We start from the raw sequence: 18,739 nt of genomic DNA, 5'->3' as shown, positions 1-18,739 counted from the left end.
AATTAGAATGAAATTAATAGTTATAAAAGATAGTGCGAAGGAAAATTAAATTTTTATTGTGTATTTTATCAACATGAAGTTTTTTTTTTTTTTTTAAAAAAAATAAATTATAAAAAAATAGAATGAAAACTACCATAAAAGAATAAATTCATAAAACTATTTCTAAAAAAATATTTATGAAAAAAGTTAGGTAGTTGTGATTATGAATAGTAATTTTTCTTCAAAATTTTTATTTTATTATTTTTATTTTTGATAACTACACTTTTAACGTGTTCAAGAATTTTTTATTTACGTATTTTCTTGCTATTAAAAGGTATATAAAAAATCAGTATGAAAACTACCAAAAAAGAATAAATTCATAAAACTATTTCTAACAAATTTTAATGAAAAAATTAGATAGTTATGAATAATAAATTTTATTTTTAATAAAAAAACTTTTAACGTGGTTTAATAATTTTTTATTTACTTACTTTCTTGCTATTTCCCACCAACCAAACGGAAAGAAACGTACTACACATATTTTATCCTCTTATCTTATTATACAGCCATTTACGGATTTATCCATAATTATAAATCTTCCCATGTGAAAACGCGTTGGTAATAAATGGAGAGTATTATCTATCTATACATACTCACATCACACATCACACATGACACAAACTTCTGAATTTCATTTGCAGCCTACTGTTCCCTTGTTGAATTGAAACCTAACCTCACAAACAATAATCCCCAAATCAATTTACAAGACTCCATTTCTAGGGTTTTCATTCGAACTCCATTTCTCTCTCTCTGCGGTCACTTTTTTTCGTTAAAAAGTTCTTTGATTTCACATATTTAAAAGAATAAGGTTTTGATTTTTGCCAGTTTCCAATCTTTCGATCAATGTGATGAGCTGCATTGAAGCTGTTGAAGCTCCAATCTGGATAAAAGCTAGGGTTTTTTTGGATCAATGTGGAGTCTACTACGCCATCAATGGCAGTGACTGCGAATAATGAAGCTTAGGGTTTCGGCGGTGTTTTTTTTGTATCCGAACTCATTGTTGATGGCGGCGCAAAGGAATTTGGTGGTTGAGACTGGGCGGTTCAGGGACGAAGAGAATGCGGAGGATTCGCCGACGAGGAAGAAGCCGATCGGTGCAAAATTGGAGGGGAAGTTTCCGTTGACGCGATGGGAAGTTGTAGCCGCTCTGGGTGTGTTTTTGGTGTTCTCGACGGGTTTGTTTTGCATATACCTGACGATGCCAGCTGCAGAGTATAGCAAAATCAAGCTGCCACGTACAATTTCGGATCTTCGTATGCTCAAGTAGGTTTTTCAGCTCAAATTCTGCATCTCAAGCTTTGTAAAGTATTATATGTCTCTTCATACATTCACATCTTTATTATGGTGATTTTGGTGGTTAGTTTCTCTGTTTATGTTTGAATTTAAGCTGGATAAAACCATACAATAGTCTATAATACTGTACGTGATTTTCTGTTAATGTTTTAGGTTTTGTTATCATACAGCTCCATTAAATTTTTAGTTGAAATTTGGTCTCAAAATTCAAGACCAAAATAAGCATCCCATATTTAGGATCTATAATTGTGACTTCCCACCTCGCCTTGGAGGGAGGTTGTTGGCACTTATATGTGTGGACATCTCCTAACTATTTTAATGCGTTTTAAAAACCACGCCGTTAGGCCTGGGAGGACTCAGGACGCTGGGTCCCAATAGGGTGATATGAGAATATCAAATAGGTTAATAGGAAACTTGACCCGATGGTTTTTAGGCAAGGTTTTTAGGCAAACAATCTTATGCTAAATAGATGATTGACATTGAAAAAGAAACGCGAACACATTCACGTTGCTGAATTGAGAATGGTGAGATGAATGACAGAAGTAAAAGAGATAATTAATAATCAACGTGTGAGGGAGAAAATAGGATAAGACACTTATTAGTGATAAAATAAGAGAATATAGATTACTGGTAGTACAACAACAACCACCAAGCCTTTTTCTCAACTACATGGGGTCGACTACATGAATCCTATGTTTCCATTCTAATCTTTTCAAGGCCATGGCTTTGGTCAATCCATATGCTGTCATATCCTTCCTTACTATACACACATTAATGGTAGGACGGACTTGATTAGATGCACTAATAAGGAGGGCAGTTCAAATTGCAGGTAATAGAGGAATGCATATCAAAACTAACATGGGATGGACAATGAAGTAGTAAGAGAAGACTTCAAGAAAGCTTGTAATGGACAATAAGAGAAGTCATGTAGCCAATCCCATTTGACTGGATAAAGGCAAGGACGATGATATAATGACGATGACGATATGATTGAAATAATTTTAAAGAACCTTTAGCAGATTGCCAAGTTCTTATGAGGTGGTTCGCTTTGAGAACAATAGAAATTTATTGTTTAATTAAATTTGAAAACCCATAATGTCCCTTGTATTAACAATTCCGTGAAGAAAATATTTTGATGACAAAATACCTTGATTGCTTAAGCAGTATAATAAATTTGTGAAGATATTAGCAGTTTTAGATCTTGAAGGGTCTTCAACATGCATAAAACAATGTTAATTGGATTATCCTATAAGAAACATTACCCTTTTTTTTTTTTTTTTTTTTTTTTTAACCAACGGAGAAGTGTTCTAGCTGTACCCGGCCCCTACTTCCCAAAGGGAGGTCAGCGGTTCGAGTCTCAATGGAGGCATGGGTGTGTGAGTACCAACTAAGAAAAAAAAAAAAAACATTGTCATATTGTGATTTGACTTGGTATAAAATGGCCTGCACAGTTGATGCTAAATAATGCGTAATTTTTTGGAAGGAAAGCCTATTGCAATGATGCCGAAATGGCTATATGTGTAACTGGTAATTAAGCATGTGCGGTTCTGTTTTAAATTATTTCTATTTTATATTTGTATTACATCATTGATTCGATGTTACATGGACTCTTTTGATCCCCAGCCATATCGGCGTGAAGCCACAGGGTTATGGATATTAGATATGTGTCCAACACATGAGTGCAAATTGGACAGGATAATTCTCTTGATATAATGATGGAAGAAGAAGAAAAGGCTAAATTTTGATATAAGATAAGAGCTGTGTATTCACATGAAATGATAGATGGAATCCCCTTTTTTTTCCATCATATCTCATTTAGGTTATATTCTAATCAAGTGCATCATCAAATAAAAATGAATCGTATCTTTTTTTATCCATCTGCTACATCCAACCAGGGGTTATTTAGTACCTTCTTTATAAAAATGTTTAGTTCTTCTTCTAGTTTTTGCATTTGTGTTGAGCTGCATTATGCTTCCCCTGAATTATATTGTTTTAAATTTTGTTTCAGAACGCATCTCGCAACATATGCTCAAGCTTACCCAGCAAAATTCATTCTGGGTTACTGCTCAACTTACATATTCATGCAGACATTTATGATCCCTGGCACCATTTTCATGTCATTGCTAGCTGGAGCACTTTTTGGTGTTATCAAAGGCCTTTTCTTGGTTGTTTTTAACGCCACAGCTGGAGCATCCTCATGCTATTTTCTCTCTAAGTTAATTGGCAGGCCTATAGTTTGTTGGTTATGGCCTGATAAATTGAGATTTTTCCAATCAGAGGTATTATTTATTATATTTTCAATTTTTATTTTTTTATTATTATTATTTTATTTTTATTTTTTTTATTCTATCATGATATCTTTCATTTCTGGTACAATGCTAATCTGAAACATTCTGGACTCAGATAGGTAAGCGCAGAGAGAAGTTACTGAATTACATGCTCTTCTTGAGGATAACTCCAACCCTGCCCAATCTTTTCATCAATTTGGCATCTCCGATTGTGGATATACCTTTTCATGTCTTCTTTCTGGCAACATTGATTGGTCTTATTCCAGCCTCTTATATTACTGTCAGGGTAAGTCTTTTTTTTTTTATAATTTTTTTCAATTTTTATTTTTATTTTTAATAATAATAAAAAAGCACGATTCCATACCTTCCATCTAAGTTGACTTTCATGTGCTAGTTTTTGTTTCTTTTTATTTTATTTCTCCCTCCCCATTGGCTTCACAATATGCATTCTAGCAGGCACGCAGGATTTTTTAGAAACACTTCATGCCTTTTTTGTGGAAGTAACAATAACTGTTATATGAACCCGCATAGGCAGCTCAGTTGGTAAGGCCTTTGGGGTACTCCCCTTAGGTCTCTGATTCGAGTCTCACCGAAAGCGAGGCTTGGGTTTAACTGATGCACGTGGTTTGCGGGCGATTGCGTGCATCTGGAATTTGCAAACCATTTGAGAGTCCTCGTTCTCATAAAAACAATAGTAATAATAATAAATAACTGCTGTATATATTAGCAGTAGATAAGTTTACACTCCTCCCTTTACCTTCGGATCAATTAGACGAGATTACAATGTCACTAAATAAGTTTTATTAGTAATGCTTCATTTTGAACATATTCTTGATTTATGCATATATAAATCCATGATCTCCTCTATGGTTACTGATTTTTAGTTTTGGTACAACCATCAATTTCATTATTTTTTATCAGCAACCACGATGACATTGGCACCAATGATAAAATGATTTTGTCATATCTTAATCTGATACAAATGCTTAATTCAGCACCATGTCGGTGGACCTGGATTTGTTGATGTGGCTATAGAAGTTTCATTTTTGTGAGGTTTTGGTGATGGACTGTTGATGCTTTAAGCAGTTTTGTGATTGATAATTTCAGATGCAGATGAAAAGAGAGTGACTGATTATGAATGTGTCATATAAAAATTAAAAATAATCAGTTAGGGTTAGGAGAAAGTATTGCCTTCACCACATAGGCTTTGATCTGACATAAGATGAATTAGAATCTAAATGTCAAACACACCCAATTTATTTATAGCATGGGTTAAATTTTCTGATGACATGTTGGCTACAAATGGGACATAATTGATGTAACTTATAATCAAACTGCTTAAGTTGAGAAGTTTTGTGTAAAATCAACACATAAATCTGAAATGTTAAATGAATTAAAGTGAAACTTGAACTTTAAACCAGGCTGCTCATATTTGTTTACTAGGCATCAATCTCATGCGATAAGTATGTGTATAAATTATAATTATAAATTACTTTAAACCTCTACCAGGAGGAAAGAAAAAAAGATAAAAATAAATAGGTAAAAGCTATACAATATGTAAGGTAGGCATCAATCTCATGTGACAAGCATGTATGTGGGAATGATGGGGGAGGGGGGAAGAACTATACAACGATGGAAGCTTGCTGAAAAATATAGCATTATAGAGTACCATAATTTCATAAATGAAACGCTTATAGTTTTTGGGCTGATGAAATAGTAATATATAATGCTGAAGTAGCTAATCTCACCTAAATGTTGTTGTTACTTTTCTTATCATCAGGCTGGCCTTGCTCTTGGGGATCTGAAGTCAGTCAAAGACCTATATGATTTTAAGACGCTATCTGTGCTATTCCTCATTGGCTCTATCTCCATGCTTCCTACCGTCTTGAAGAGGAAGCGAATATATGAATAAAAAGATGTTGAGCCCCCTCCATCCTCTAGCCAGTTTAAGATGATGACTTTCTTGACTGTTGGTGAGGAGGAAATTTCTTGCAAGGCCCTTTTTTGCGAAAAGCACCAGGAAACGAGACTCTATTTAATCTTGGCTTGTGATACACTGGTGGATTTACCCTATAGAAGCACAAAAAGCAAAAGTATTCTTTTCATTGCTTGTATCTGTATGTCAATGAAATATTCTCAGTGGGGATTATATGGACAACTGGGAGCCAGAAAAAATCTGGATTGCACGGGTACATGAATGTTGATTGTAGCAGCTATATACAAAGTAATTTCTGATTCAATTTTCATCTTGAAGTCATTTTAGCCATTAATGGAGATAAGGACATATGTTGTAAACTCATTTTATGGTGTTTCCTTGGTCACATTTGGTATCATCTATACTTTAATATTCTGTTGATTTTGCTACCTTCATTTGTCAAAAAAAAGTGTCGACCATATTATCTGTTACATGGCTCAATTACACCACAAATTTTTGCCTCCGTAATGGCACTTGGGGCCATCAAGTCTCAGCCAACACACAACACAATACACACAATATAGAAATGTAAAGAAGGCACACAAGTTTACAGGGACAAGCCCTAACCTTTGCTCATATTAAACATATTACAAAGGAACATGAGTTCGTACAAGGAACCAAGGCTCACACCCTCCTCTCTGTCCCCTCTACAAAGCCCACCTTAGCATTATATAGGCCACTCTCAAAACCGTCCATAACTGCCCACTAAGATGATGGATGACACCCCCATCCACCTAGGGTCGTGCTGGCACCCTCTAAATGTGCCAGCATTATAATGCAGTTGACAAGCCCAACTGCTAGACTTGTTGGCATGTTCTGCTTATGCCACATAACCACAAGAAGTTACATTCTGCATAGTGGAAGAAACCACCTTTAACCGCCTGTGTGTCCTCTCAGAATTGTGCCACATGCTTGGGAGGTTACTCAGCACTCCCCCACTTCCCATGATGAGTGGGAAGTGCTAGTAACTTCCCCTAACCGACCGAGCCCACTTAGCCACCACCTCTTGTAACCGCAAGCCATGACTTTGTGTGGTCCATGCTCTAGTCACATCTGAGTCAACCTTGTGAACCTAGCCCAAACTAAGTCCACCAATCTGCACCCACAAATATATGTCTCTGAGTGCACGCTCGGGTGCACACCTGTGCGCATGCTCGGGTGCACGCCAAAGTGCACGCCGACACACACACTGGTGCCCTTCTACGCGCGCCATGTTTGAACCCTCATGCGCCCGTGGCTATACGCCCGCCTGGACGCCCGCGCGCACGCCGAGCTAAACGCTCTCGCACACTAGGTTGGATGCCTGCCCGCGCGCCCACTTGCACACCCGCGCGGGCGCCGCTGCACACCAGCGCGCGTGTCGGTGCCCACTTGTTTGCCCTTCAATATCTTGGATGCTCCCCACATGTGCAACCATCTTGGAGTGGTGCAACACGTACCCATGCACGTTGGCTAAGCCCTCTAAGCAAGCCATGCCATAGCCCAACCGATGTGCTCAACAGACCCCTCCCTAGTATAGTCTTAGGGAAATCCAGCATTCTGACAGGAGTAAACATCACCCATGCTTGAGGAGTCATAATGGCCTTTCAGGCCTTTCTCGACATCCAAATTGAGTACCGTCTGCGCCAACCAGCTTCTATAGACTCAAGGTACCTCCCATAAAGATCCCGAGTCAAAACTCCAAGTTTCACTTTTCACCATATTTACGAAAATGCCACTGGGCACCCCTAGTGCACGCCGAGCATCCTTTTAAGCATCCTGTGTGCACGCTGAGCATCTTGTGCACGTTGACAACCCCACTGAGCATCCTCATGGCTGTCTAACCAAAGCCAAAGTATTCCCAAGACATGACATGGCCTTGAAATGCCCATGTCTTCCCTTGGACAACCGTCAAGGGGCTAACAAACCACCCCCACCAAAAGAAGTCGACGCCCTAGTCGACTTGTCCAAGTATTCCCTTACCTGTTTCTCAAACTGCCATAATGTCACATCCCTTTCCCAACTCGCCTCTACTTCACTGCATCCTTTCCACTGCACCAAGTAATCAGTTCTGCGATTTTTCTTACTCTGTCCCTGGGTCCGGTGAGACAAAATCTTCTCCACTTCCTTATTAAACTGCAACCGAATAACAGGTGGGGCTCTCTTAGCCTGCTGTCTTGATGTATCTGCAGTGTCCTCGTGAAAAGGCTTGAGGAAACTCACATGAAAAATAGGATGGACTTTCAGTTTCTCAGGTAACTGTAATCTGTAAGCAACATTCCCACTTTCTTCACAACTTCAAAGGGACCATCATACTTCTAAATCAGCCTTCTGTGAACAGTCTTGCTGCTTATCCAAATCTGTGGAGTTAATTTCAACAGAACTTTGTCTCCCACTTGGAACTCTAATGGCCTTCTCCCTATATTTGCATACTTTTTCATCCTTCTCGCAGCCTTGCCAAGGCTGTCCTGTGCCTCCTCCACCATTTCTTGCATGGAACGGGCATATCGGTATGCTACAGGGCATCTTCCACCAGTCCTCTGCACTACCACCTCCTGTGGTGTGTGAGGTTGTTGCCTTGTTGCCAACTGAAAGGGACTCATTCCTGTTGCTGAAGACCTGTGCAAATTATAAAAGAATTGTGCAGTGTCTAGCAATTCCAGCCAATTTTTCTGACTTGCAGTGACATAGTGCCTCAGATATTCTTCCAATAACTGGTTCATCCTTTTAGTCTGTCCGTCAGTCTGAGGATGGTTTGCTGTGGAGAACTTCAGTTCAGAACCCATCAAGCCAAATAACACTATCCAGAACCTTCCCGTAAATCTGGTGTCACGATCACTAACAATATCCTCGGGCAAGCCAAAATATTTCACCACAAACTTAGGAAATAAACCAGCAGTAACTTCCGCTGGGCATGCATGTGGTGCAGCAACGAAAATTACATACTTAGAGAATCTATTTACTACAACAAAAATATATCTCATACCTTCCACCTTAGGAAAACCAGAAATGAAGTCCATTGAAACTGACTGCCATGGACGCTCTGGTATAGGCAAGGGTTATAGTAGCCCTGCCTCCTTCTTCCTCTCATGCTTGTCTTTTTGACAGACCAAGCAAGTCTTGACATATAACTCTATGTCATCCTCCATTTTGGGCCAGTAATATGATCTGGATATCAACGCCAACATTCTATCCACCCCTGGATATCCAGCTCACTGAGGATCATGCATCTCCTGCATTAATTCCAGTCTCAAACCTCTAACAAGAACATATAATCTACCTCCTCTGGCATAGAGTAAATTATCTTCAATCCAATACTTTCTGACTTCACCATTAGCAACCTATTGCTTAAGTTTCTAATAGGCATCGTCGGACTGAGATTGTTCTTTGATTCTGTCAAGGAAATCAGTATACACCGTTGTCAACGACGCCACATACTCCTGCACTTCTTTCCTACTCAAGGCATCAGCAACCTGATTCTGTTTTCCAGGTCTGTGAACCCACACAAAATTGAACTCCCCAAGAAACTTTTGCCAACGAGCTTGCTTTGGAGTAAGCTTTTTTTGTGTCTTGAAGTAGGTATTGGCCACATTATCAGTCACCACTGTAAACTTGGTACCCAACAGATAGTGCTTCCATGCGTCAAGAAAATGTATCACTGCAGTCATCTCCTTCTCGTGAGTTGTATACCTCTGTTCAGCATCCTTAAGCTTCCTGCTTTCAAAGGCACATGGGTGTCCTTCTTGGACTAGGACCCCACCAATTGCTCTGTCAGAGGCATCAGTATGCACTTCAAATGGCAAACTAAAGTCAGGCAGTCTCAAGACCGGTTCTGTAGACACTGCCTGCTTAAGCATCTCAAAAGCTTTCTGGCACTCCTCAAACCAAACCCACTGTTTGTCCTTCTTTAGCAAGTCCGTTAAAGGACTGACCTTCTTGGAATACCCCTTTATAAACTTTCTGTAGTAGTTTGCCAACCCTAGAAAAGATCTCAACTCTGTCACTTTGGTAGGTGCAGACCAATCAATGATGGCTTTCACCTTTCTCTCATCCATTCTGATATGGCCTTTACTGATCCAATGCCCCAAAAACATCACTTTGGCGACAAAACTCACACTTCTCCTTTTTGACATATAACTGAAACTCCTTTAGTTTTGAGAAAACCAATCTCAAGTGTTTTAAGTGATCTTTCAATGACTCACTATAGACTACAATGTCATCCAAATAAACAATAACAAAACGATCAATGTAGTCATAAAACACATTATTCATTAAGTTGCAGAAGGTTGCCGGGGTATTAGTTAGCCCAAACGGCATTACAAGAAATTCATAAGACCTATAACGAGTTACACATGCAGTTTTGGGTTCATCTCCTTCTGCTATACGCACCTGCCAATAACCTGCACGTAAATCCAGCTTAGTAAAGTAGGATGCCCTTGACAACCTGTCAAATAAATCTGCGGCATTGGGCATTGGGTACTCGTTCTTCACAGTCACCTTATTCAGAGCCCTATAGTCCACACATATCCGCATTGAGCCATCCTGCTTCTTCTGGAACAACACCGGCGCGCCATACGGTGCCTTAGATGGTTGAATATAGCCAGACTCCAGCAACTCATCCAACTGTCTACGCAGTTCAGCCAATTCTGAAGGCGCCATCCAGTATGGGGCCTGAGCAGGAGCCCTAAAACCCGGCTCCAAATCTATTTTGTGATCAACAGCACGTCGAGGGGGCAATTGCTTAGGTAGTTCTGGTGGCATCACTTCTGTAAATTCCTCTAGAATTTCAGCAACAGAATCCGGAACTTCAACAAACTGGTCCGGTTTGATCTCTATCATAGTTGCAAGAAAGGTAGAGTTTCCCCTCTTTAAACCTGTTTTCACTTGCAATGTAGAGATTATTTCGATGCAGCCATATTTATGATCTTCCTTCTTTTGGTGCCCATAAAGAGCCACTGATGGAATAAAACATGGACAATACCTGTCCCAAATAAAAACTCCTTCCAAATATGGCATAATTACCACTCTGGCTTTCGTAAGGAACTCAATTCCAAGAATTAGATCAAAATCATCTAAGGTTACAGCCATAAGACTAACTACGCCCTCCCAACAACCAACTTTCATAGAAGTGGTGGCCATGCCTAAGACAGGCTTGGCTTCATAATTCACAGTTTTCATCTTATTAGCATGTGGAATTAACTTTAAATTAAAGTTACTTACTTCCCTCTGCGCAATGAAGTTATGAGTGGCCTCCGTGTCCACTATTGCCAAAACTTCCTTGCCGTTCAGCGTCACCTGAATGAACATGAGCCCTTTTAACTCCGTGGACTGTTCTTCAGTAAGAGTATTCAACATTTGCAGAGGATTGACTCGGGTTGGACCACATTCCGAGTCTGAATCTCCTTTTGAATCAACGACAATAGCACTCAGCTTCTCCCTCTTGGGGCAGTCCCTAACACGGTGGGGACCATTGCAGATGAAACAACCGTAGTTGGGCTTAGTCCCACTTCTACTCCCTTTGTTATTTTAATCTGCCTTGGCCTTGACAAAGCCACCGCCTTTATCCTTCTTTTGATTATTGTCCTTCTTCTTGTCCTTGAACCTGAAGGACTGGCCTTTGTCTTTCTTCCCCTCCTTGGATTTCTTCTTGTCTTGTGTAGTAGACCCAGTCATCTTGAAATCTACAAGACAATCTGCCGTTGTCATGGCAGTAGGAAGGTCCCTCACACCTTGCCTACGGAGTTCTGCCTGATCCTATGGTTGCAATCCGGACATAAAATTGAACAGTTTGTCTTCCTCTGACATATTTCGAATGTCCAGCATCAAGGAACTAAAGTCCTTCACATAGTCACGAACGGTGCATGTGTGCTTCAATTTCTTCAGAGATTCCCTTGCAATCCATGCAGTGTTCTGAGGCAAGAACTGGTCCTTCAATTCCTTCTTAAGGGTCTCCCAAACTTCAATCCGAGGCCTACCCGCAGAAGTATTGTCCTCTTTCCGTGTGCGCCACCATAGTTTTGCGTCACTAAACAGATACATGATTGTAATGGTCACCTTCTCGCCATCGGGGATCCGAGCAGCCTTGAAGTACTGCTTCATGTCCCATAGGAAATTCTCCAACTCTTTGGCATTTCGGGTATCACTAAAAGACTTGGGATCCGGCACCTTGATCTTCTGTGAAAGAGGATCACCACCGCCTCTGGAACTCCCATGAATGGCCCTCTTCACCAAGGACATTTCATCTTCAAGGTATTTCAGGTTCTTCTTGAAGACGTCAGTCAATGACTCAACATCTTTAGAGATACGGGTCAATTGCTCTTTGGTGGCCTGCATGAAGTCACCAAACCCATCAGAATCAGTCTTCAAGATCTCCACTTCAGAAGCCAAGTTTTCGATTCGAACCACAAGGCTCTCTGCACCATCTTATACCTCTGTTTCTATAGGAAAACCCACAAACTCTTCCAAACGGGAAACTCTCTCACGAGTATTACCTCCAGCCATCGTAGAACGGGGCTCTGATACCAATTGTTACAGGGCTCAATTACACCACAAATTTTTGCCTCTGTAATGGCATTTGGGGCCACCAAGTCTCAGCCAACACACAACACAATACACACAATATAGAAATGTAAATAAGGCACACACAGTTTACAGGGACAAGCCCCAACCTTTGCTTATATTAAACATATTACAAAGGAACATGAGCTCGTACAAAGAACCAAGGCTCACACCCTCCTCTCTGTCCCCTCTACAAAGCCCACCTTAGCATTATATAGGCCACTCTCAAAACCGCCCATAACTGTCCACTAAGATGATGGATGACACCCCCATCCACCTAGGGTCGTGCTGGCATCCTCTAAATGTGCCAGCACTATAATGCAGTTGACAAGCCTAACTGTTAGACTTGTTGGCATGTTCTGCTTATGCCACATAACCACAAGAAGTTACATTTTGCACAATGGAAGAAACCAGCCTTAACCGCCTGTGTGTTGGTCCTCTCTGAATTGTGCCACATGCTTGGGAGGTTATTCAGCACTCCCCCACTTCCCATGATGAGTGGGAAGTGCTAGTAACTTCCCCTAACCGACCGAGCCCACTTAGCCACCACCTCTTGTAACCACAAGCCATGACTTTGTGTGGTCCGTGCTCTAGCCACATCTGAGTCAACCTTGTGAACCTAGCCCAAACTAAGTCCACCAATCTGCACCCACATATATATGTCTCTGAGTGCACGGCGTGCCAAGCCATGCACGCCTGTGCGCACGCTCGGGTGCATGCCAAAGTGCACGCCGGCGCACACATTGGTGCCCTTCTACGCGCGCCATGTCTGAACCCTCATGCGCCCGTGGTTGTACTCCCGCCTGGACGCCCGTGCGCACGCCGAGCTATACGCTCACGCACACTAGGTTGGACGCCTGCCCGCGCGCCCACTTGCACACGCGCGCGCGCGCCGCTGCACACTAGCGCGCGTGTTGGTGCCCACTTGTTTGCCCTTCAATATCTTGGATGCTCCCCACTTGTGCAACCACCTTGGAGTGGTGCAACACGTGCCCATGCACGTTGGCTAAGCCCTCTAAGCAAGCCATGCCATAGCTTAACCGATGTGCTCAACAGACCCCTCCCTAGTATAGTCTTAGGGAAATCTAGCACTCTGACAGGAGTAAACATCACCCATGTTTGAGGAGTCATAATGGCCTTTCAGGCCTTTCCCGACATCCAAATTGAGTGCCGTCTACGCCAACCAGCTTCTATGGACTTAAGGTACCTCCATAAAGATCCCGAGTCAAAACTCTAAGTTTCACTTTTCACCATATTTACGAAAATGCCACTGGGCACCCCCAGTGCACACCGAGCATCCTTTTAAGCATCCCGTGTGCACGCTGAGCATCTTGTGCACGCTGATAACCCACTGAGCATCCTCATGGCTGTCTAACTAAAGCCAAAGTATTCCCAAGACATGGCATGACCTTGAAATGTCCATGTCTTCCCTTGGACAACCGTTAAGGGGCTAACATTATCCATCCGCGAGAGGATCTTTTCACACTAGAACTCCAAATTACTTCGTGCAATAAAGTTTGAACAATCTGAGCTTTCTAATATCCAGGCATGTTCTACACCCACAACCCAGTTCACAAATGACAATTAAACCCCTCCATAAAGTCAGAAGTGCACCTCATATGCATGGACTGGCGGGTACTTGAACAGAATAGCTCCATGGATGGTCTTAAGAAAATTGATGCTGCATTGTTAATGGCTTTGACATCCTCCTTTTCAAATACCTGCTTCTATTATAGGGAGAGAAAAATCATGGTAGAAAAAGCATATTCAAATTATATGCCTTTCTCGAATAAAAAATTACATCATTTGAAAGTGTCTTGCCTTTCATTTTCCTATTGGTTCATATAGTTTCTTGGCAACAATCCCAATTTGTCAAAGAGTGACATTGAGTGGCAGAACCGTTTTGGTTAGACAATGAGTTTAGAGAGCTGAGAGGATTCACTTAACCTAGGTGTCAAGCCACGCCAAATTCAACAAAGGCTTAAAATATATGCTAGAGGGCTACCGGTGGAATGATCATGTCCATCATCTTAAGTTCTGCTTTCTCGCCAAACCTTTTATAACAAGGCAATGCAAACTGTATCACGTTGTAGTGGTAATTTAGGAAGCAAATGGAAGCTGATCAAAATGTGCTCTACTTTAAGACTAATTGTAGAGGTATAGCAGTTTCCGGGTAAGAGGCCGCCACAAAAGGACGGTCATAGAGGGTCTCAAGTGTTGTTTAGACCATGTATTTGGTGTTTAGTACATATATTTAGTTGTTTTTTCTGAAGAACCAAGTCCGTTTCCTTACCATGAGATGCATTATAAGCCTTTTGGTGGCATTGCACCCTTTGCACAATATTTCTTCTTCAAGATAACACACACACACACACTATAGGGGTCTTCAAATGTCATTCCAGCATGGAGATATTTCACAACAGAACCCAAATGGCTATAACATTCTGGACATGATATGAAATGAACTAATTCCCACAAAAAAATTAAAGATTATAAACCATTGGCTCTGAAGATCTTGAGACAAAAACACAAATTTCCTAAATGTCAGAACTTCAATATAGCCTCAAAATAGTCATGCCAATAGGCAAGGCATCCAAAGTAAATACAAAATTACACATCCTGCAAACAAACAACATACAAAAAGAAAGAAAGGAATCCTGAGAACTCTGATGCCACCGTCCAGTATGACCTCAAACCTGAGTGTAGAATTCCTATGTAAGTGTGACCGCTGGCGAGTCTTGATACCCTGTGATGCCCATTATCCTTATCCGCGAATTTGGCTGTTAAGTAGATGTCACAACATCACATCATCATTATGGATAAAGAATGGAAAAACAGGTATCTGTCTATGTATTTAATACAGAATAGGGTTATTAAATTACGTAGACCATAATTGGCATATAACCTCAACTAAGCATGGTTACATGGAAGAGTCATTTAGAAAAATAGAGAGAAATTATATGCAATGTAAATAAAATATGATTAATTTATTATCAAAGGCAAAATTCTAATAATATGATCTTTTTTTCCAGGTAAATTTAATAATAAATTACCGCTAAGACAGTTTCCTAAATAACCTATTTCATGTGACATAAGTGTGCAAATTACTAAACACCCAAAGCATGGTGAAGGCCAAGGACTAGGGATGAAAAGAGAGTTAGGGAATAGTTAGAAGATAGATGCACTTGGGGAGCATTGAATGGAAGGATCAGTCGCGCTGTGGACACAACGCAAGTACTATGTGCCTAGGAATGCACAAGTGGTGCAGAGACAGATTCTGGATTCCCCATCAGCCATTTGCTGAGCCAGGTGTAGTAGAAGAAGGGAAACAAGAACAAGAGATAGTAGTAGTGAGAAAGGAGAAGAGAACGGAGAGGTGCATGAGAGTTAGAGAAAACGATGAGAAAGAGAAGATGATGCAGCTAAAAAACATTCTTTTGACATCCAACCAAATCCTTCAACAAACCACGGCAAGGCATAGACAGAAAATTAAAACCCCATAATCGTAATATCACAAACTCAAAATTGATATAACTGGGGAAAAAAAAAAGAAAACAAAAAAAAAAATCATCATTAATGTTTAAAATAAAGGAGACTTAAACAAATACTAAGAATACACTTAGCTACAGCAGTTTTTCTTTACAGAAATTATATAAGAGCTAGATAAATTAGTTGCACATATTGCTCATATGTGCAAATATAGTGACTAATGAGCTCAATAGATTTTTTATTCATGCATTTAAACCTTTTGTAATGGTTGACTAAAAGTCAGTGGTGTGGAACACATGAAGAAATTAGTTGTACCTGTCGGTGACCAATGTTTCTTCGATACTTCTTCTTCCTTTTGTACTTAAAGACGATCACTTTGTCATCCAATCCCTACAAGGAAAGGGTGCAGCCGATGAGTTGAGTGATTAAATAAAACTATACACAGTGAATGAAGAAAATACTCATGGAAGCAGTGTAACTACCTGTTCTTCAACTACAGCATGTACAGCTGCATTAGGCACCACTGGCTTTCCAATGTAGGTACTCGTTTTCGTTCCAACGAGTAAAACCTTGTTCAGAATAATCTGCAGAAAAATTAGAATGTGACTAAATTACAATATTGCAAACAATAAGATGACGAGAAGACCAAGCAAAGCCAAGGTCATCTAAAATAAAATATTACTTATTCTTGAGGAAGGTAACAGTATCCACAGGGAGCCAAACAACACCATTCCAGAACATTGATAAAGAGACATCAAAGTTTCAAACAGCAGCGTATTACTGTAAAGGAAAATGAAAGAAAACCCACAGTTTATCGTAATGTTGAATTGCGCAACAGAACTTGTCCACTTCACCGCCCCGCTGAGCGTCTTGGTGATAACTACTGGCTTGGTAGTTGCATGATGTGCACATTCTATAATACCTGTTGTCTCAATCATACCATAAACTCCAAACATCATACCATAAACTCCAAAACATGGCTAAGAGACTTGGCCGAGTCAGATTGGTCTCAGCGGCCACCAAGATGAGAACAAGTCTGAGTACAAGGTGGACATGAGTTGTCATTGACTCACCTTAACAGGATAGTGTTGATCGACTCAGCCAAGATGTTGCAGTATCCCAAAACAGCTGACTACTTGCAGTCTCTTGAGATTCAGCAGTGTATTCTCACACACATTGTGGCCTTTCCTGTCCATTTTGTTGCTGATTCTCGACAATTCTTCCTCGCACAGTCAGCACCTTCATTTACTCTTTTACCAAAACTATCGTACACGCGCACACGTACACATAACTTGAAACCAGACCTTCCTTTTGATTATGTATATTACATTGATATAGTAGAGTGTCGTTTGATTGTTTATTTGACAATTTTTATTTGTTTTCATGTTCGAGTATGTTTGTGGCCATAAAATTAGTGAAATCTAAAAATAGTAAGCTTTTATTGTTCATAGTGACTTGTATCTCTAATTAGCAAACATGTCAACATTGGAAATTTCTTTAAATAACCTGGATGGGATATCAGGTCCCCTTTTAAGGGCAGAAGGGTATGCAAAAGCGTATCCTATCTAGAAAAACGATGTCCCACAACAACATAACACACACCAATCCACACTTTTAAGAGACCCTCAGAAATCTCATCGGCAGTTCACATGTCAATGATGCAGTTAGTAAGAGTCCTCCGAGATCACCTCACCAGAACTAAGACCTAGACCCTCAGAAATCTCATCAGTGTTTCACATGCCAATGATGCAGTTAAAAAGAGTACTTCAAGAACACCTCACCAGAACTTAGACCTTCTACAGTCATATGTGAAATTCAAAAACTTCCAGGAGAATTATGCACCCACAAAGTTGTCTACACGATTAAAATGAAAACTGAATTTCAGCAGACTAATTTCTTCAAATATTTTAGTAATTTAGTTTGACTTCCCTAAGTTCAATTAAAATCCCCAAAATTTATCAATAAAAATAGAAAATCAAACTATAGAGAACCTACATATTGCAAACACATTTGAACAAAATATAACTACACCTTATTTAATTCACCAACATGGAGGTCGGGTTTAAACAGCAAAATAGAAGGCCAAATAGGATACTAGTATTAGAGCACATTTATCATTCTTATAAGAAAATGACATACAAATTAATACTACACAAAATATGAACTAGAAGAGAAAGAAAAATGCCAAATATGTACCTTATCATTGACATTTGCACCTTTGAGTCTCTGGGTGTAAATGAAGCGTCCAGGAAATACAATATATTGTCGAGACCCGATCTAAACAAAGTCCAAAACACAAGAAATTAGGTCCCTATATCAGTCATCTTGACAATTACAAATTTACTCTGAATAACATACAACACTCACAATCTGAGCACCCACAAAATTACTCTAGTAACAAAAGTAATCAAGACTAAAACCTGAGCTAGCCTCAGACCCTGTGTTACATATATGAAAATGTCAAATATCATACGGACAACCACAAAATTACTCCAAAAGCACAAATAATAGAAAAAAATTAACATCTGGGTATGACCAAATCCCCCAAAATGCACATATAAAATCAGAAAAATCATTGGGAACCAAGAAATTACAGTAACAAACGTAAATACAATGAAAAATGTCATCTGAGTGACCACAGAATCACTCTAGAAACATGTAGAACTACAAAATTACTCTGCTAACATAATATTACAATTTGGCTAACCAAAAAATCAAGATAGGGTCGCATAGAACTGAGTAACGTTAAAGAGTTATGTATCACTCACCATAACAACTGCGAAGACCTCTTCGCGCTTAGGTTCTTCATTTTTGGTTTCTACAACTTCCGAAGGTTCAGAAATCGCAGGTTCTGGTTCGGATTCGACGACGGCTATTTCAGTCTCAGAAAATTTGGGAACAATCGACAACGTGGATTTTCTTGGGAAGGAGGGGTCGAGTCTGAGGGAAGAGAGAGAGGGAATTGGAGAGAGAAAGCTGAGGTTGGGTTTAGATACAGAAAGTAATGTCGTTTGCTTGTGAGATGGTATTGTAGTGAGAGAACAGAAGGATAGGCTCATGGACGACGCCATGTTTGAGAGCTCTGTCCTCCTTCTCCACTCTCTGGATTTAATCCTAT

At 40.1% G+C, this 18,739-nt stretch overlaps 2 protein-coding genes across 2 annotated transcripts; one reads left to right on the top strand and one right to left on the bottom strand.

Moving 5' to 3' along the window:
* The first annotated feature begins 587 nt into the window (after nt 1-587).
* On the top strand, nt 588-5,984 carry LOC132274625 (uncharacterized membrane protein At4g09580-like). Its single transcript, XM_059775948.1, has 4 exons — nt 588-1,302; nt 3,341-3,611; nt 3,736-3,906; nt 5,401-5,984. Exons 1-4 carry the CDS (start codon nt 992-994, stop codon nt 5,530-5,532), a joined length of 885 nt encoding a protein of 294 aa, XP_059631931.1. The 5' UTR covers nt 588-991; the 3' UTR covers nt 5,533-5,984.
* An 8,681-nt stretch (nt 5,985-14,665) lies between these two features.
* On the bottom strand, nt 14,666-18,718 carry LOC132274624 (large ribosomal subunit protein bL21c). Its single transcript, XM_059775947.1, has 5 exons — nt 18,390-18,718; nt 17,818-17,898; nt 16,104-16,205; nt 15,937-16,011; nt 14,666-14,912 (listed from the first exon to the last, which is right to left on the bottom strand). Exons 1-5 carry the CDS (start codon nt 18,690-18,692, stop codon nt 14,844-14,846), a joined length of 630 nt encoding a protein of 209 aa, XP_059631930.1. The 5' UTR covers nt 18,693-18,718; the 3' UTR covers nt 14,666-14,843.
* Between the last annotated feature and the right edge of the window lie 21 nt (nt 18,719-18,739).

This window comes from Cornus florida, unplaced genomic scaffold, assembly GCF_030987335.1.
Source record: "Cornus florida cultivar Cherokee Brave unplaced genomic scaffold, ASM3098733v1 CherokeeBrave_3.0.0_Hap2_Chr09, whole genome shotgun sequence".
NCBI lineage: Eukaryota > Viridiplantae > Streptophyta > Magnoliopsida > Cornales > Cornaceae > Cornus > Cornus florida.
The sequence above is the reverse complement of the archived record's forward strand: the minus strand, read 5'-3'. Positions and strand labels throughout refer to the sequence as shown.